At 38.7% G+C, this 18,190-nt stretch overlaps 5 protein-coding genes across 6 annotated transcripts; all 5 read right to left on the bottom strand.

The window, feature by feature from the left end:
* Positions 1-1,146: 1,146 nt before the first annotated feature.
* On the bottom strand, positions 1,147-3,811 carry LOC135940039 (monocarboxylate transporter 10-like). The gene is made up of 7 exons (XM_065484692.1): positions 3,374-3,811; positions 2,570-2,721; positions 2,253-2,516; positions 2,044-2,199; positions 1,853-1,993; positions 1,388-1,613; positions 1,147-1,335 (listed from the first exon to the last, which is right to left on the bottom strand). Exons 1-7 carry the CDS (start codon positions 3,684-3,686, stop codon positions 1,226-1,228), a joined length of 1,362 nt encoding a protein of 453 aa, XP_065340764.1. The 5' UTR covers positions 3,687-3,811; the 3' UTR covers positions 1,147-1,225.
* A 244-nt stretch (positions 3,812-4,055) lies between these two features.
* LOC135934767 (monocarboxylate transporter 10-like) lies at positions 4,056-7,051 on the bottom strand. Its single transcript, XM_065476735.1, is given in 9 exon segments — positions 4,056-4,392; positions 4,459-4,684; positions 4,815-4,955; positions 5,016-5,162; positions 5,800-5,835; positions 5,913-6,064; positions 6,695-6,739; positions 6,742-6,960; positions 7,027-7,051. Coding segments are annotated over 9 exon segments (1,104 nt in total). The 3' UTR covers positions 4,056-4,279.
* Positions 7,052-8,921: 1,870 nt separating this feature from the next.
* LOC135940016 (monocarboxylate transporter 10-like) lies at positions 8,922-12,552 on the bottom strand. Its single transcript, XM_065484660.1, has 7 exons — positions 12,124-12,552; positions 10,976-11,127; positions 10,635-10,898; positions 9,981-10,127; positions 9,780-9,920; positions 9,416-9,641; positions 8,922-9,349 (listed from the first exon to the last, which is right to left on the bottom strand). The coding sequence occupies exons 1-7, from the start codon at positions 12,332-12,334 to the stop codon at positions 9,192-9,194; spliced, it is 1,299 nt and encodes a 432-aa protein (XP_065340732.1). The 5' UTR covers positions 12,335-12,552; the 3' UTR covers positions 8,922-9,191.
* Positions 12,553-12,656: 104 nt separating this feature from the next.
* On the bottom strand, positions 12,657-16,135 carry LOC135940027 (pyruvate dehydrogenase E1 component subunit alpha, mitochondrial-like). 2 transcript variants are annotated; one of them, XM_065484671.1, is made up of 8 exons: positions 15,987-16,135; positions 15,675-15,746; positions 15,303-15,368; positions 15,071-15,244; positions 14,688-15,014; positions 14,413-14,553; positions 13,453-13,701; positions 12,657-13,257 (listed from the first exon to the last, which is right to left on the bottom strand). In XM_065484671.1, the coding sequence occupies exons 1-8, from the start codon at positions 16,035-16,037 to the stop codon at positions 13,069-13,071; spliced, it is 1,269 nt and encodes a 422-aa protein (XP_065340743.1). In that variant the 5' UTR covers positions 16,038-16,135; the 3' UTR covers positions 12,657-13,068. The 2 variants fall into 2 exon arrangements, with proteins under 2 accessions (XP_065340743.1, XP_065340752.1); XM_065484680.1 differs by lacking the exon at positions 15,675-15,746.
* A 156-nt stretch (positions 16,136-16,291) lies between these two features.
* LOC135939130 (uncharacterized) lies at positions 16,292-17,945 on the bottom strand. The gene is made up of 6 exons (XM_065483339.1): positions 17,712-17,945; positions 17,042-17,322; positions 16,901-16,988; positions 16,706-16,836; positions 16,578-16,642; positions 16,292-16,523 (listed from the first exon to the last, which is right to left on the bottom strand). Exons 1-6 carry the CDS (start codon positions 17,917-17,919, stop codon positions 16,298-16,300), a joined length of 999 nt encoding a protein of 332 aa, XP_065339411.1. The 5' UTR covers positions 17,920-17,945; the 3' UTR covers positions 16,292-16,297.
* Positions 17,946-18,190: the final 245 nt, after the last annotated feature.

Here is an 18,190-nt window from a genome sequence, read left to right as displayed (position 1 = left end):
GATGACGAAAAGAAAGTATGAAATGCCGAATAATTAAGTAAATATGAGAAGCAAATATGACGGAGCAGTGATAGTTTTCTATTTATTTTACAAGTATTTTGATTCTCAAAAATTCTATCTTTATCGATACGATTTTTTAATTAGAATAGAAAAAAACGTCATTTCCTAATTTATTGAAAACAAAATGCTTTATGTTTATTCAAGGGAAACCATCAGGAGGGCTCGCGTTTTGTCAATTGTCTCCGTCTCTGATAACATTGACTTTTAGCGTGCTCAGCTCTGCTAAAAAAGTATTTTGACGAAAAAAATATTTTTTAGTTTCCGCAGAGACAGCGCAGTGCGTCATGTACTTCTAGGCGGTGGGTGGCAAGAGGAGCTACGAAGCTAGTCGAGTGGAACAACAACTGAAAGAACGCTCCTTTTTTACTTACTAGATTATTTATATAAATTGTCTGCCCAGATTGCTGCGTTGGAGCGACAGTTTCACTCAGGTTCTTATTTGTAGAAATTGTTAATGTGAGTGATTATTTTCTGTGACATTTTATATGTGTGAACTGACTTTAATTTAGAATAAAGGGATATATTGAATTTCCTTTTACTCTGCAAAGTATAATTTTTAAACTAAGCGTCTACATTGCCATATTTATTTTACTGTCAACAGTCGCTTTCACTAATTTTTCAGCGTTTCAAGCATTTCGTATTTCAACTACACGTCCTATTTTCGTCGTCAACAAGGACTACCTTGAAAAATGCTTTGCGAATTGCGAAGCATGGTGAATAGCAAATAACAAGCGGCTGTGAGCTTTTACTGACTGTACAAAACAAACAGGGTGTTAAGATAAAGCGATAATGCTTAGCACATGCGAGAATTGGCGTAATTTCAGCAGTTTAATTAGAAAATGTTGTTGGATAATCATAAGAATCGTTCAATTTATGTTGATTGGAAATCATGAAAATTGCTTAAAATATTCACTAATTTTAGCATTGAAAACCTCAAGAACCTTCAGAATACTGCTTTTTAGTCCGGAAAAAAATGCATTGAGCCCTGGTTCAGATGGTCAAGAAAATATATTTTAAATCCAGTAATTTTCAACAATACCAAACCTAAATAATTACGCTCTTGTCTAGGAAAACAAAAACTTGTGCACAGTTTCATTTTCTTGATTTATTTTAGTTAGATTTAGCATTACAGCGAATTTTCTGCTTGTTGTTTCATATTTCTTCATTAGCTCTTTACGCACATGATGGAGAATAGTCCCAAGGCCCCTAGAATCAATGGCGTGCCAGCCAGCAGGAACGGTAGCGTGTAAGAGTTGAAAATGTCAAAAAGTTTTCCTGCAAAAATATTCCTTGCACGAGGATGACATGGTTTCGTAAAATATTTCACCTGCAATGGTTGGTCCTAGAGTTACCGAGATCGCGCACAATCCATTGACAAATCCAATCGCTTGGGAAGCGCCTTGCGGCCCGCACAAGTCAAAGGCGATCGGTCCGATCAGAGTGATGAAGCAGCCGTCGAAAATTCCGATTCCCAAGGATATTAAAATCATGTGTACCCAAGCGTTTGCTGCCACGAGGAGCATTGTCAAGACGCCAATGGAGAAAAGGGAAATCTAAAAAATAAATATTAAGGATCTAGAAATCACGCTTTGTTGAAAACGGATCAAATAAACAAAAGGTTGCAATGACTTTGGTAGACGAAGTGAAATAAATATATTGCGTGAATTGGCTGATAAGGGGCCGGAACAGTAGTAAAACGTGTTAGATAATTTTCTTCCGTCAATCCGCGCAGTTCGGTCATTTTTAAAATTCCTTTTTTTACAAAATCTTTGTAGGAAGGAATGCTATTTACCTGCTGAAGCAACACTCGATTGATTCGCTTATGGTCCGAAAGCATTCCAAATGCTACGCGTCCAACTGCCGATGCAACGCCAATGCACATAATCAAAATTTTGCCATCATCAGAGGGAAAATTAATAGAAACAAATTTCACCTAGGAAGAAATGTCAATGATTAAAATCTATTTTGAATGCTAAGCTCTACCATGTGCACGAACGGAACAAAATAGCCAAAAAGAGCTAATGGAACACCGATCGTCCATATAACGAACTTCTTTTTCTTCCAGTTTTCTTTATTTAAAATATTAGAAATCTCCAATTTCTTCCGCTCACTTCCCTGTTCTCTCGCACCGGCTGGTACCTATACAAATTAATTCAAATTACTTCCTTTCATTAGGTCTAAAATTAAAATACATTGAAAGTCAGTGCTGCAACGACGATAAGTATCATTAGAAAAGAAATGACTCGGAGCGTCCAGTCAAGCCCAATCGCGGAAATCATCGCTACAAGGGCTGGTGGCAACCAGAAAGTGAAAACGGAGGCGCCTGCAGACACGATGCCGCACGCCAAGCCTATTCTTTTTCTGAAGTGCAGTCCCAGCACCGCGAGGGAAGGGTTGAAGGAAAGAGACGCGCCGCAACCGAACAGGATTCCGTAAGTGAAGTAAAGCGCTTCAATCTGGATAAACTATGATTTATTCTGCAGGAAAAGGTAGACTTGATAAAACTTGCATGGTGTATCAAAAATGATGAGGAGAACATGCCGGTTAGACACAGGCTTCCTCCTATAATTGCAGTTGTCTTGTATCCAAACTGGTCTATTAAAATGCCAGCGAGGATTGAGAAGGCGAAAGTCATTCCCAAGCTCAAAGAACCAACCAGAGCTGAAAAAAATGACAATTTTAATTTTTTTGGTAATTGGCTAGCTTTTAATTTGTTTTATTATTGTAATGTTCTTTGTTTATTCTTACAATGTTCAATCGAGTAAATACATTAGATATGAAGATTTAAAAGCAAGAAATGGCGAAAAGCACTAGCAAAATAAAGCTAAAGCAATCCTTTACAAAGTAATATCACGCCGCACTGAATTTTAAAATATAGTTAATGGTTCTTGGTCTCTAGACAGTGTATGTAATATAAATTATTTTTTGTTGCATTTTTAGTCTGCATAATCTCAACACGCGTGTGGCCAAACATCGCAAACAATGCTGTCAATCATCCGCTTTATCACACATAGGCAATAAACCATTTCTAACTCCGTTGGTGGTTTGCACTTCTTTGGTTTGAAAAACACGGTATGGGTACATTAAAAGATATAATATATGTAGACGCTAGACTTCCGGAATTGGTATATTATTCATATTTGTTTTTTACTAGATAAGCACTTATTTGTTTTGGATATTGAGCCATGCGTGTAAATTTCTGACAGTAAATTATGCTTGCGCTGATTTGACAAGATAAATGTCAATATATAAATATCTCCAAACGCTTATAAATGTTAAAAAAATGAATTAATAAAACAGGTGTCATAATTACATGTTTTGTAAGAAGTGTCTGTGACTCCGTCAGCATCCAAAATTCGTTGGAGTTCGAAGTAGATTACACTATACGAAAGGTTGATTCCAAAAACAAGACCTTGAATAACAAAACTGGCTAAAACTGTGAGCCATGCTCTAAAGCCCCCTTCAGGAGGAGCCCAAGGACTTCGAGGCACCATGCTGCTCTCCACGGACGATTCCATCCTCTGTGTTTCTTGCTTTAAACTGTTATCCACAAAATGTACGTAAAGCATATTCCTCAAGCGGGGGCTTACCGCATTATCTATTGTTATCTTGCCATTACTTTCCATTTGTAACAAAGTTTAGCGTAATAGTATTTTTGTTCTTGAAATTGCAAAAGCACTATGAAATTACCATAAATTTGTCAATGTAATATACACTGACTCTTATTCTCTATATAAGTTAAATAAGAGAAACTTACAATTTATTTCACAGCTTCTTTGAATAACGATTTTTAAACGCTTCATTTGTGTTTGATCATTTCTTGAAATTTAGCCCTTTTACCAATAATATGTGCTGAATAACATAAAATTGCTCAAATATAGCCGACTAATAATACGACGTGTAATATAAAATGCAGAAAAAATTATGAATTTCACTTTTTAATTTAGCGTTTTGATTAGGAACTTATATAATTTATAATTAATACGCCTTATAATGGTACCAGTCACCACGCAGTCTTGCGAAGTGCGCCAAAAAAATCACAGCAAGTGTTGTGAACTAGGAATTCATTTTCAGAGATCAAACAGCACGCTTTTTGAGAAAAAAAGTCTAAAAATATTACTCGCACCGATTTTTTCCTGAGCGAGATTCCTGTAAATATTTAACCTAATTTCATAAATTATAACATTTCGTCCGGGAAATATCTAGCGCATTCTTCTCATTAGCCTTTCTTGACACACTTAACAGCGAAGAGTGCGAGAGCGCCGATTATTGGCGGTCCTCCAGCCAGCAAGAAGGGCACCGTGTATGAATGGAAGTGGTCGAATAGTTTGCCTGAAACAGCGAGATGACTCACATTATGAGGAGACCACTTGAGCCTTCTCGCGGAGATCTGAGTACCTGCGACGGGAGGTCCGATGGTGAGCGGGATGGAGCACAGTCCAAGCAGAAATCCGATCGCTTGAGACGCACCCTCGGGACCGCACAAATCAAAGGCAATCGGACCAAGCAGACTGATGAAGCAGCCGTCGAACAGGCCCATGCCCAATGCAATTAGAATCATGATCGTCCAGGAAGGGGCGACAACCAGTAACATTGTTAGCGTACCAATTGACACGAATGAGATCTGCAAAAAGGAAAATGAACCATGACATGCGTCATATTATAATGGATTGGACATCGTCACTTTGCATTTGCACTATGAAGGAGCTTCTCATTTAATTCAATTTATTCATCCAGCTTTGAAATCATAATACCTGCTGCAAAAGGATGCGGTCCACGCGTTTCATGTCTGCAATCTTTCCAAAGACGATACGTCCTATGCCAGACGTCAACCCTATGCACATGACGAGAAATTTTCCGTCTGAACTTGGGAAGTTTGTCGCCACAAATTTTACCTAGAAGACGGGTGCCCGGAAAACTAATTTTATCTGGAGCGTTTATGTTTTATACGTTACCATGTGCACATACGGAACAAAATAACCAAAAAGAGAAGCGGGGATGGCGATCGCCCAAATCACATATCTCTTATTTTTCCATATTTCAAAGTTGAAGCATTTAGAATCCTTTTTCTTAGCCTCCATTATCATTGCACCTGTTGGAACCTGAAATAATTTAAGCTCACGTTCATGTTTAATATATAAGAGGTGGAATTAAAAATTAAAAATTAAATTTGTGCATTATTTACTTCAAAATATTATCTGCTCTATCATTAAAAAACTGAAATTATTAGAGGTCTCACCCGCGAGATTTAAGGCGGCGGCTGGCTGGACCGACTTACCCTAGCCGAATTTTTTGTCCGGCGACGGCTGACAATTTTCACCAGCGGATATTGGGATCATCCACGTGAGTTCCATGGACGTTAATTTTGCCCTATAATTCGAAAAATCGAAACTCAATCTGATTGAAAATTGTCAAACATGAAAGGAAAAGTATTTCCAGATGAGTATACTTGAAAAAAAGCCCAAATATGTCCGTGGAACTCATCCACGTAAAATCCATGAATTTGTAACATGAACATGGAACATCCTAAAATTTGCCTCCTAGCGTTATGCAGCGCGGCTGGCTGAGACCTCTAGAAATTATTAATTAAAAAGAGGGCATTTTTCTACTTTCACTAATAGCAAAAGTTTTAATTTCAAAAACAGGCCCTACAAATATTTTTGTAAAAAGATCACATCGGAAAAAAATGGTTGAATGTGTGTGGAGAGGAACTATAGCGGATAAATCAGTTGTATCTACCCAGTTAATCCCATATGTTAAGTACAGCGCCTCGACCTGCAATTCCATTTAACAGCACGCAGCTTTTGTTATTTTGAATAACCCTTCTTGAATATGCAAATGCGGGTGCTCACATATTTGATGACAAAGGAGGAGGCCAGTATACCCATGACGGCCAAGGCTCCGCCGATCATGGTGGTTCGTCGGTGGCCAAATCGGTCCGTCAAGATGCCAGCCACCGGGGAAAACGCAAAAGTTGCGCCGATAGTCAGCGATCCCACAAGGGCTGAAAATATTAAAAATATAGACACAAATCTAAAATTTATTTAATCCATCTCACAAAATAGAACTCTTCATAACCTTCATAAGTTTTGTTAGATATGAATTAAGGCGCACGTGCCGTACCAGCGGGGGCCAGATGTGCGATAAAATTAGTTCCCACAGCGCAGATACAAGGTGGCGTTTAAATGTGGGAAACGGAAAGCTCTCTATGGATTCCCGTACGAGTGTCAAGATAGTTGACAGATAATATATTAATGAAAGCGTAGGAATAGTGAATGCGTTTCTTGGTTTACTCTGCGTCTTAAAAACCGCACGAATGAAGGGAATACCCGCAAATTGAAAAAAATAAGTACACAAAAGGTAAGAGGATCATCACCTGAATGTATTACCATGCTGAATGTCAAATGAATGAATTGAAATGAAAAAAATAATACGTAACAAAAAAAAACATTCGTGGATAATGCGTTTGACACTCAATTAGTTTTGTACTGAATGTAAATTTAGGACCTTTGTGAGGACCGAAGCAAAATTTAGTGTGGTTCGTCCCTGAAAATTAGTGCTCCGTTGGCTGTAGTTTTAACATCCCTGGGTTGAACGTTATAACGAAAATAGATTAAAAATTTATTTTACTCACAAGCTTTGTAAGAAGAGTCGGGAATTCCATCTGCCTCCAATTTTTTTGCAGGTCAAAATAGATGACGCTATACGAGTTGATGATGCCGAAAATAAGACCATTGACCAGGGCGCTGGACACGACAACCAGCCAGGCTCGAACTCCACCATCCGCAGGGGCCCAAGGGCCGCAGTTCTGTTTGTCAGGAATATTAACTGTCGATGACTCGGTCTTGGAACTATCAACTTGAGCGCGGATTGCTGCCCTATGCAACAACCGCGGTGACGCTAAAAATTCCAAATTCGTTTAAGTTTAAAGGAAAGGTTGATTCCGAACACAAGACCTTGAATTACGAAACTGGCTAGAACTGTGAGCCATGCTCTTAAGCCCCCTTCAGGAGGAGTCCAAGGAATTCGAGCCACCATGCTGCTCTTCACGGACGATTCCACCCGCTTTGTTCGGTGCTTTAAACTAGCTGTTCCCCACAAATATATATACCTAATGCATGTTCCTCAAGCGGTGGCTTGTTGCATTTTCTATTGTTATCTTGACATTTCTTTCTATTCCGAAGAAGGTTTGACTAGTTTGAGCGTAATGTTATTTCTGTTCTTAAAATTTCAAAAACACTGTCAGGGTTTCACCTGACGAGATTACGAGTTTCTACCTCCGCTCCCACGTGTGGACGTTCGAACATTTACGTCATTACATATTGGTACACAATAATTATTAATGCGATCGTAATCTCGTTAGGCAAAACACAGACAAATTACCATACTTTGTCAATGAAATATACACTGGCTATAGCATTTTTTAATAGTTTTTAAATTAGCGAAACCTTCAATTTATTTAACAGCTTCATTTTTAAAAAGCACTTTGATTGTTTGGTCATTTCTTGAAATCTAGCCCTTTTACAAATAATATATGCGCTGAATTGCAAAAAATTGCTCAAATATAGCCGACTATTTTGATAATCTAAACTAACAAATGACAAACATTTTAACCAAGAACTATTTATTGTTTTAAAAAATCATATATGCTAAAAATCTTACATTATTTTTTTAGGTTGAACGCATTTTAAATAATTTATTTACTTGTCTATTTTGGATCTTAACTGAGCAGCGCGTCTATTAACTTCTATTTTATTATTTTCAAATTGAATGTTGTCAACGTTGGTAATTTCTAGCATATATGATTTATCAAGCAAATATATACAACCTATCTATCTCTTTCTGTTTTGAACTTCCACTTTCTGCACAGATGATATATTCACAAATGTATACGCTTAAACTTGCGACTGTAATTCACCAGTTGTAATAAACCCTGAGACAATAATCAATTTTGTTTCCAATCTCGCCTGAGCTACTTGCAGGAAAAGGCCTCAACTGCTTTGTCATTTTAAATTGCAAATAAAAACTTTAAGTTTGTTTTGTGATGCATTGTATCGCAAATCTGCAGAAGCAATTCCTCTTGGGTTTCACTCAGTCAGCCAGCCATTAAAATTGCATCTCTATATGTGTGCAGCATGCAGATTGCCAATATTTTCTATTTGTGCGCAATGGAGTGGAATTGTGAAAACGCAGATGCTCGTTTCAAAGGGAGAATTGGAAGGGTTTATACAACTGGTGAAATAGACGTGAAAAATTACATTTAAAATGTTTCAAAACTCTAAAAGCCCACGTAGTCAACAAAAACCAAAAACCCATTCCCTCTCCATATAGGGCATTTATTCAATAATTTATGTGTAACCATGAGGTGCAAAAACCGCACATAACTGGTAAATACCGCAAAAAACCACTGCACTGCAGGTTTGGGAAACTCCCTGGGAGATACCCAGCCCTGATTTGCAGGCAGTTAACTAAAAAGAGGGCATTTTTCTACTTTCACTAATAGCAAAAGTTTTAATTTAAAAAAAACAGGCCCTACAAATATTTTTGTAAAAAGATCACATCGGAAAAAATGGTTGAATGTGTGTGGAGAGGAACTATAGCAGATAAATATGTTATATTAACCTTAAATAAGAAGGCTGCAAAAATGATAAAGGTCATGAGGAAAGCGGTAGACCGCAGCACCCATTCGAGTCTGATGTGCGGAATTAACTGTCCGAAAGCAAGCGGGACGAGAATGGTGAAAACAGAGCTGCCAGCAGTCACTATTCCATAAACCACTGCACTGCAGGTTTGGGAAACTCCCTGGGAGATACCCAGCCCTGATTTGCAGGCAGTATAACGAATAACGCAAAATGCAGTAATATTTGTGAATTTCAATTTTTATTTTGGTTTTGATCAGGAACTTAAATAATTTATAATAAATAACGTCTTATATAACCAATCAATATGGTACCAGTCATCACTCGGTCTTGCGAAGTGCGCAAAAATATTCACAGCAAGTGTTGTGAACTATATAGGAATTCATTTTCAGAGATCAAACAGCACGCTTTTTGAGAAAACCTTTTTTGCTAAAAATATTACTCACGCCAATTTTTTCCTGAGCGAGATTCTTGTAAATATTTAACCTAATTTCATAAACTATAACATTTCGTCCGGGAAATATCTAGCGCATTCTTCTCCTCAGCCTTGACACACTTAATAGCAAAGAGTGCGAAAGCGCCGATTATTGGCGGTCCTCCAGCCAGCAAGAAGGGCACCGTGTATGAATGGAAGTGGTCGAATAGTTTGCCTGAAACAACGAGATGACTCACATTATGAGGAGACCACTTGAGCCGTCTCGCGGAGATCTGAGTACCTGCGACGGGAGGTCCGACGGTGAGCGGGATGGAGCACAGTCCAAGCAGAAATCCGATCGCTTGAGACGCACCCTCGGGACCGCACAAATCAAAGGCAATCGGACCAAGCAGACTGATGAAGCAGCCGTCGAACAGGCCCATGCCCAATGCAATTAGAATCATGATCGTCCAGGAAGGGGCGACAACCAGTAACATTGTTAACGTACCAATTGACACGAATGAGATCTGCAAAAAGGAAAATGAACGAAACCTTCAATGCACCGCACACATGCGTCATTTAATTGATTGGTCATCGTCGCTTTGCACTATGAAGAGGCTCCTCATTTAATCCAATTTATTCATCCAGCTTTGAAATCGTAATACCTGCTGCAGAAGGATGCGGTCTACTTGCTTCATGTCTGCAATCTTGCCAAAGACGATTCGTCCTATGCCAGACGTCAGCCCCATGCACATGACGAGAATTTTTCCGTCCGAGCTTGGGAAGTTTATCGCCACGAATTTTACCTGTAAGACGGGTGCCCGGAAAACTAATTTTATCTGGAGCGTTTATGTTTTATACGTTACCATGTGCACATATGGGACAAAATAACCGAAAAGAGAAGCGGGGATGGCGATCGCCCAAATCACATATCGCTTATTTTTCCATATTTCAAAGTTGAGGCACTTAGAATCCTTTTTCTGAGCTTCAATTATTATTGCGCCTGCCGGAACCTGAAATAATTTACGGTCACGTTGAAGATAAATGTTTAAGGGGGAATTAAAAATTAAATAAATACATTTTGTACCTCTTTTACTTTAAAATATTTTTTGTTCAATAATTTAAAAACTGAAATGATTAGAGGTCACAGCCGCGAGATTTAGGGCGGCGGGACAGGCATAATAGCCAAATATTTTGCACGGCGGCAGCTGGCGCGGCTGATAATATTTTAAACGTGAAGTTTGATAGTGCTTAACGGCCTGAAGGGCTGCAAGACATATTTTTCTCTTGCACTTTTTAATTTTCGACACCTTTTCACCGGTGGCTAGCGCAGCTTAACCAGATTCACGGTGGGTGCCCACGTGACCCAAAATTTGCTGGATGGCGCGACGCGGCTGGCCGAGAACTCTACAAATGATAAATTAAAAAGAGGGGGCCTTTTCCCCATTCACTATTAGCAAAATTTTTAATTTTAAAATAAATGCGCCCTATAAATATTTTGATAAATCAGTTATATCTACCTTAAATAAGAAGGCTGCAAAAATGATAAAGGTCATGAGGAAAGCGGTAGACCGCAGCACCCATTCGAGTCCGATGTGCGGAATTAACTGCCCGAACGCAAGCGGGACGATAATGGTGAAAACAGAGCTGCCAGCAGTCACTATTCCATTGACCAGGCCCAACTTCCGCTTGAAGTAGTAGCCCAGAATCGCCAGGGACGGGGTGTAAGCGAGCGAGGCGCCAAGTCCGAACAAAATCCCATATGTTAAGTACAGCGCCTCGACCTGCAATTCAATTTAACAGCACGCAGCTTTTGTTATTTTGAATATCCCCTCATGAATATGCAAATTCGGGTGCTCACATATTTGATGACTAAGGAGGAGGCCAGTATACCCATGACGGCCAAGGCTCCGCCGATCATGGTGGTTCGTCGGTGGCCAAATCGGTCCGTCAAGATGCCAGCCACCGGGGAAAACGCAAAAGTTGCGCCGATAGTCAGCGATCCCACAAGGGCTGAAAATATTAAAAATATAGACACAAATCTAAAATTTATTTAATCCATCTCACAAAATAGAACTCTTCATAAGTTGTAAGAAATAAGCCGCACGTGCCGTACCAAATTTTAGTCAAGCATAAGTAAAATATATCCTACTTAATAATAGGCTGATTTTTTGAGGTGAATGCTTTTTAGACAATATGTTATAAATAATTGGTCAAATAGGTACTGCGTGATTTGCAGGGATTTTTTTCATATAAAAATAATTCAATTACATAAATACATATGGGATTATGAAATTTTGCGGAGTATGGCGCCTATGGACTTTGTAGTGCACGTGTCATTGAACCTACTAAGAGGGTACAAAATATTAAATGGTACATTTATTTTTAGATTCTCATTAGCGATCAACTAGTTAAATTTGATTAAATAATGTTAGAATTTAATTGAAAATTAAGATAAAAAGTTTTTGATGTTCGAAAAATTAGCCTACTCATTTTTTCAATATTCCTTTTTTATTCAGAACAAAATTTAAGATGTCGTTAACACGCGTTATATTAAAGAGAGGTGTAGTTTAAAAACTCAGCGGTTATTATAATATCGCAAATAGCTATTCTGAAAATTGTGTGTGTAAATAGTTGGCAGATAATATATTAATGAAAGCGTAGGAATAGTGACGCGGAAAACTGCGTTTATAGGTTTACTCTGCTTCTCGAGAACCGCATGAACGGAGAGGATATCCGCAAATTGATAAAAAAAATTACACAAGGCAAATGAAAAAAAGAAGTTTAAAATACCGAACAAAAATAGACATTATTAGATAATGCGTTTGATTCAATTATTTTTGTACTGATCCGAATGTCAATTTAGGAGCTCTGTAAGGACTTAAGCAAAATTTAGTGTGGTTCGTCCCTGAAAAATTGTGCTTGCGGTCAGCCAGAACTCCGTTGGCTGCAGTTTTAATATTCCTGGGTTGAACGTTTTAACGAAAATAGATTAAAAATTAGACTCACAAGCTTTGTATGAAGAGTCGGGAATTCCGTCTGCCTCCAATTTTTTTTGCAGGTCAAAATAGATGACGCTATACGAGTTGATGATGCCGAAAATAAGACCATTGATCAGGGCGCTGGACACGACAACCAGCCAGGCTCGAACTCCACCATCCGCAGGGACCCAAGGGCCGGACGGCAGCATGATATCCTTGGAGTTCTTTTTGTCAGGCATAGCTGTGGAAGACTCGCTCTCGGAGCTATCAACTTGCGCGCGGATTGCTGCCCTAAACAACCGTGGAGCTGCTATCCCCACTCTGGTGGAGTGCGTCTTTTCTCCCACATTTGCAGAACGTGGATGCAAATGCAGTACGGAGAGTTCGCCGAAAAACTCTCGACATGGTATTAGGTTTCTGGGGGACTAGCTGATAGAGCAGCTGCGCTCGTTGGCGGTGCTCAAAACATTGTGGGTCAAGCTGCCTAGTCGATCGCGACCCACAAGGCATGCGCTGCACGAATCCAGTTGATAGGGCACAAATAGAATAAAACGTGAACACTTTTGTCTGCGACATTTTCTCATTTTATTTAACAATCAAAGTTTAACCGACTGCAGCCACTGGTTACAAATGCATGCTTTGCTTGCTATAAGACGCAACCAATAGTGCTTAACCTCCAGGTTGAAGAATATCATATAAACAGTTGCCGAACACAACTTAAAGTCGTTTTTAGCAAACAAAAAAATTGAAAATCGATTAATTTTACGGCAAGGATGTCACGAAAACAACAAGTGAACTGAGATATTCCGCAATACAAAATTAAACGCTTAATAGCAAGCGCTCCTGCCGGTTTTGAGTTTTTATCTAAACAGCCCTATTGAGTTAAGTTTTATTCATATGATGAGTTGATCAACACAACGTCACTGTTATTGTGCTCCTAGCCAGCAGCATACGCGGCGCCAATGTGTTTCTTTCAATTCAAATTTACGGCTGAACCAATGCGCTTGTGGCGAAGGGGCTCCCAGGGGGCAACGTTGCGGATTTCCTCTTCAAGGGGCGCTGCGTAGATGTCGGCCGGCAGCTCCTCCATGGGAATTTCGGAATCACTCTTGGCTTTTCTCGTCGCCTCGTCAACCTCTTTCTTGACCTCCGCATCAATGGCCTGAAAAAGAGCATAAAGCTGTAAGATTCCTGTCTGATAAGAGACGCGGAATGAAATATTGACGCAATAGGTCAACGCAAACGGTTCGTTAACATTAAACACAAAGTCTATTCATTCACCACAGCAGTTGAGAACAAAATAAATTAAATATATTCTGAGAAGACAAGGATGCAATCAGAGAATAGCACTTCGCACCTTCAATTCATCAGCTGAAGCGAGGTCTGTAGAGATAATCTTTTCCTTGAATGACGCAATAGGATCTCGGTTCTGGCGGACTTCTTGAATTTCGTCTCTGGTGCGGTAGCTGGTGCCTGGATCAGACATGGAGTGCCCAGAGTAGCGGTAAGTCGCGGTCTCCATCACCAGAGGGCCCTTCCCTGAGGTGCAGTATTCAATGGCGAACCGAGAGGCTTCCCGCACAGCAAGAATGTCCATCCCATCAACCTAAATGGTGATAATGAAATGGAATTAAATAGATAACCGCTATTATTTCTAGTGAGTGGAGAAATTATATTATATTTTAAAACTTTTCCTCAATAGGTCTGTTCCAGGAATCGATAAAAGTAAATCCTGAACAGGAAATATGAATTAAAGGATGAATGAGGATTTTCATTTAACCAGTTTCTTATTAGATTATCTCCTGGCAGATGTATTGTAAGCCAAAGGCAAGAAACCTAATTCTCTAAATATTGGAAACAAAATACTCTAAACAATTCAATCAGAGGCTAGGGGTTCTTCTGTGCTATAAATGACTTTAAATCTCAAATTCTCTTAATTAAAAATTTATAGCGCAGATAATTTTCTTCTCTATTACGGAAAATACACAAAATCTAACGATGATAAGTATTGACAAGAAAACCTTGACAAGGTTTATTCAACTTCAACCTCAATAATGAAATATTAGCATGTTGTCTAATCAGGTTCGGTTGATCGTATGTGTCTTTCTCAATATTTTATAAAAAAAAATAGGAAAGGTTAGTATGAGGCAAAATGTATCAGAAATCTTTCTGTTAGATAAGAATATTTTGCACTTGATTGAAAAATTATTCATAGTTTTCTTCTTTCTTTCTTTCTTTCTTAAAACTAATTCTTCGGTAATTTTATTTATTATTATTTTTAAATGGAACCATACTATTATATAAATTCCACTCTTACCCAGAGGCCTGGAACATAGTCGCCTCTTGTGTAGTATGTGGTGCTCGCTGCCGCTCTTTCAGCACTGGTTCCCATGCCGTATCCATTATTTTCACAAACAAATATGCAAGGAACATTCCACAACTTGGCCATGTTGTAAACCTGATGATTTGTCAATTGATTAGTACAAAATCTTAACTGCAGTTCAGAGGAAAAAGAATATCCATCATTGAAGTAGATGAATAACTACTCGGCGAAATTATTATAGACTGTTAACATGTTGCAGTGTCACTTACTTCAAAGATTTGTCCCTGATTAGCAGCTCCGTCGCCATACAAGGCGAAGCAAACGTTGTCATCCCCTCTGTACTTGCTGGCAAAGGCAACGCCGACGCCCAGAGGCACCTGAGCACCCACAATTCCATTTCCACCGAAGAAGTGAGGCGCGTACATGTGCATGGAGCCGCCCTTGCCTCTGGCGCAGCCAGACTTGCGACCTGTTAGCTCAGCTAGCACTCCAAGCGGAGGGACACCCATCAGGTACGTCCAACCGTGGATGCGGTACGCAGAAATGATGGCATCGGCTGGCTTCATTGCTGCCTTCATGCCAACTGCACAGGCTTCCTGAATTATGTTTTCATCAGAATATTTTTTTAACTGAATTTAGTAATTTTATTTACCTGTCCGGAGTAGAGGTGGCAGAAACCTCTGATGATCTTTTCCTTGTACAGATTTCCAGACGCAGTTTCAATTCGTCTGATGGTGAGCATTTGTTTGTAATATTTGAGAGCCTCATCTCTTGTGACTGTTACTGAGGTCTTTGGACCTTCTTCTAGCTTGTGGAGTTTAAAGGGCTGCGATCAAATCAATCATTAGATTTTAATTCGTATTAATACAAATCACACTAATTACCCTAGTCTCAAACGAAGCCTCTGTGGCGAAACTCTTCGTTGACGTAAAGAATGGAGCCAAAGCTTGCTGGAGAGGAAAGCATTAATTAATTATAAATTCATTTTTATTAATATTCCTTTATTTAAAATTGTCAATTTGCCCACAAATTTAACTAGAAAAAATATAAATATGCCATCAACTATATAAACGCAAGGGTAAAAATAAATAATAATTTATAACAATGCAGAGAAGATCCTAAAAAATTATTTCTACATTAAAATGAAGCAAAGCGAAATTCTGAAAACGAGGAGGAAATTTGAACTAGGGTGCACACAAACGTACAATAAAAAACTAAATGAGAGACAGTATGTATGTGAGAGAGACTGAGTTTACCGCAGACATGTCCATAAAATCTGGTACGATTTTTGCAGCAACATCTTTGCTATTTTCGTACCAAGTGGCCAGCTGGATTGCAACGATTACGCAGAGTTAGAAAAAACTAATTATAGTGCACTCATGTGTATGTTTTGTATTAGAAAAAGCTCGATTTTGGCAGCATGAAGTCACGCGAAAGACCTTGGCACAAGGACAAAAAGCCTCGCTATGCTGTGTGCTGTGCAACATTGTTTTTGACGTTGACTTCTCCGACACACGCGACCCTCATTGAATTAATTGTATTTTACACTTGTTTTGACGGAAACTTACATTTCTCTGGTTTAACCTTCTTACAACCAACCTCGCAGTTGGGGACATCATTTCGGAATATTGCTGGAAACACCAGAAAATTGAGAAAATTTGGACAGTTCGGCTCGTATCGATCAGCTGAAAATGGCAGAGAACATAAAGGGGTGTGGCCCGTGCGTCCGTGCAAAAACCGCCCGAAATTTAAAACTTCTGATTTTCTTTCATCTGTATGCACTTTCCCACGTCTTTTCATGACTTGAAATATAAATTTATCGTTGATTGGATAAATAATAAGACGAACATGACATCAAGTAATATTTATGCTGCAAAATTTACGAGTCGTTATTTATTATTGGGTACTTTACATATTTTTTCAACTTTTCGTCAGGAATATTTTGCTCCAGCTTGTGGATCACAGAGGCTTTTTTGTACACGGTAGGACACATTCTAAATTTCTCTTCTCTAGACAAAGCATTCCCAGCATGTTCAATATCCTTGGGTAGACAAAACACTTTCTTCAGCTGATCACCAGTAATGCTCATTGTATTGAAGCACAATCTGAAACATTCAAGGTCATGAGCCCAAAAATACCACACTAAGTATTCAGTTAACCCCAGCAATTGGTGAAGCATCTCTGGATTAGAGTTCGGATGATGACAGAATATTTGCAAATAGGCCTGCAAAAAACAATATTTGTTAGCTGTGATTGAAAAATTAGCTTATTTATTGCAGTAACTTACACGCCAAATAAACTGAAGGGTATGTTTTTTCATAAAGATGGAAGGAAGTAATTTTAAAGCCAGATTCCAATCGTGCCTCAATAAAGCCTCTCTTATTTCACACATTGCGTGGTTAGACTCTTCTCCCAGAGCTTAATATGAAATTTAAATTAAAACTAATATCCGAAATATTCAGACCCATGCTGAAATTCTTACCTGGGTTTAGATTATGCGGAACAGGCGCAAATGGAATCAAGCGATGCACTCCTAATGCATCTTGATCGATGGTGGAAGCAGTTTGAAGCTGCAATTAATTTTTAATCATTTTTGTTTCAATTTAAAACAAAATAATTTTACCAAAACGTTGAAGTTTAGGAGTTTGCGGGGTTGTGAGGAGTAATCTGTTTTCTTTTTCTTGGGAACTATCGAACTGTCTAACTGAGCCGTTCTCTTCCGATTTCGGATTCTCTTTGGACGCTCTGCAGGCTTTCTCTTTACATCCATGGAGTTTGCTAATCTTTTGGATATTTCATACTGGATAATCTGATCGTCGGTGTCTTTTTTGTCCCATGGGTAGAGTTTCGGAACGGCAACATCAGGATTAGTTAAATACAGCATGAACTCCCCGGAACCACTCACTGAAAAATGTCGAAAATTAAAAATCAAAGAAAAAATATTAACCTTAATCATAATAATAAATAGATACATATATCATACTCTTATCATTCAATTCTCGCCCACTTATACACACCTCGTTTTCCCATACAGTGTTTGTGCCGAACAGTGTAAGTGGCGATTTAAGTTTTACTATAGTCTTAACACTTCTCGGTATGATAACTATATTCTTTTGGAAAAAAACAGGAGTTTAAGCGAACGAGAAGTATGTAGTGTGATAAAAGGTATGTAGATACATACACCTAGATACACCTAGATTATCGCATTTTAAATTTTCCCTCAACTATTTTTTCAGTTGTCACGAGGAAATTAAATTAATGCACAACAAAAGCATGACAATGTAAGCACTAACCTCCTAACGATCCATGCTTAAAATGTCTGTAGCAAATTCTAAGCTGCTCTTCGCCTTTTGAAAGTGATTCTTCCTCCAATCCGCCTTTTCGTAGCCAATCTCTCCAGAGTTCAATAGTTTTCTCGTGAGGTTTGAATCCATCATGTTCTTCATTCATACAACCAATTCTCTTACATACTGTCAAAACAGACTCACTCTGCTCACTCATTTCAAAACAACGCGAGAAAGGATAAAAAGAAAAATGCTTTGTGGACTCAACACTACGACTAGGGCCGACCACAGTCATGCGGCACAGTCATGCGTCTCAAAACACAACAAACCACCATGTGACTACGAAGGACCAATCAGAATCGATTAAATTTTTAAACAAGAAGGGAGGGAAGGGAAAATTTTGCTTTCATTGATATCCAATGAAGCTGGCAAAAGTCAATCTGATATTATTGAAATTGAGGTTTCAAACTTATCTCTGCCGTTTATGT

The sequence above is a fragment of the Cloeon dipterum genome, chromosome 1 (genome assembly GCF_949628265.1).
Source record: "Cloeon dipterum chromosome 1, ieCloDipt1.1, whole genome shotgun sequence".
Lineage (NCBI taxonomy): Eukaryota > Metazoa > Arthropoda > Insecta > Ephemeroptera > Baetidae > Cloeon > Cloeon dipterum.
The sequence above is the reverse complement of the archived record's forward strand: the minus strand, read 5'-3'. Positions and strand labels throughout refer to the sequence as shown.

Bases quoted from the DNA above. Each gene is read 5' to 3' on its own strand.
- LOC135940027 (XM_065484671.1), bottom strand. From the start codon at position 16,037: ATGATGTCCCCAACTGCGAGGTTGGTTGTAAGAAGGTTAAACCAGAGA. The intron at 15,747-15,986 runs GTAAGTTTCCGT...GTTGCAATCCAG, and splicing joins GAAGGTTAAACCAGAGAAAT to CTGGCCACTTGGTACGAAAA. The intron at 15,369-15,674 runs GTAAACTCAGTC...TTTCCTCTCCAG, and splicing joins ATTTTATGGACATGTCTGCG to CAAGCTTTGGCTCCATTCTT.
- LOC135940016 (XM_065484660.1), bottom strand. From the start codon at position 12,334: ATGCCTGACAAAAAGAACTCCAAGGATATCATGCTGCCGTCCGGCCCT. The intron at 9,921-9,980 runs GTAACGTATAAA...CCCGTCTTACAG, and splicing joins TTGTCCCATATGTGCACATG to GTAAAATTCGTGGCGATAAA. The intron at 9,350-9,415 runs GTACTCAGATCT...TCGTTGTTTCAG, and splicing joins CGTCGGACCTCCCGTCGCAG to GCAAACTATTCGACCACTTC.
- LOC135939130 (XM_065483339.1), bottom strand. From the start codon at position 17,919: ATGAGTGAGCAGAGTGAGTCTGTTTTGACAGTATGTAAGAGAATTGGT. The intron at 16,837-16,900 runs GTAAGAATTTCA...TTTCATATTAAG, and splicing joins TCCGCATAATCTAAACCCAG to CTCTGGGAGAAGAGTCTAAC. The intron at 16,643-16,705 runs GTAAGTTACTGC...TGTTTTTTGCAG, and splicing joins CCCTTCAGTTTATTTGGCGT to GCCTATTTGCAAATATTCTG.
- LOC135940039 (XM_065484692.1), bottom strand. From the start codon at position 3,686: ATGGAAAGTAATGGCAAGATAACAATAGATAATGCGGTAAGCCCCCGC. The intron at 1,994-2,043 runs GTAGAGCTTAGC...ATTTCTTCCTAG, and splicing joins TTGTTCCGTTCGTGCACATG to GTGAAATTTGTTTCTATTAA. The intron at 1,336-1,387 runs GTGAAATATTTT...ATATTTTTGCAG, and splicing joins TCTAGGACCAACCATTGCAG to GAAAACTTTTTGACATTTTC.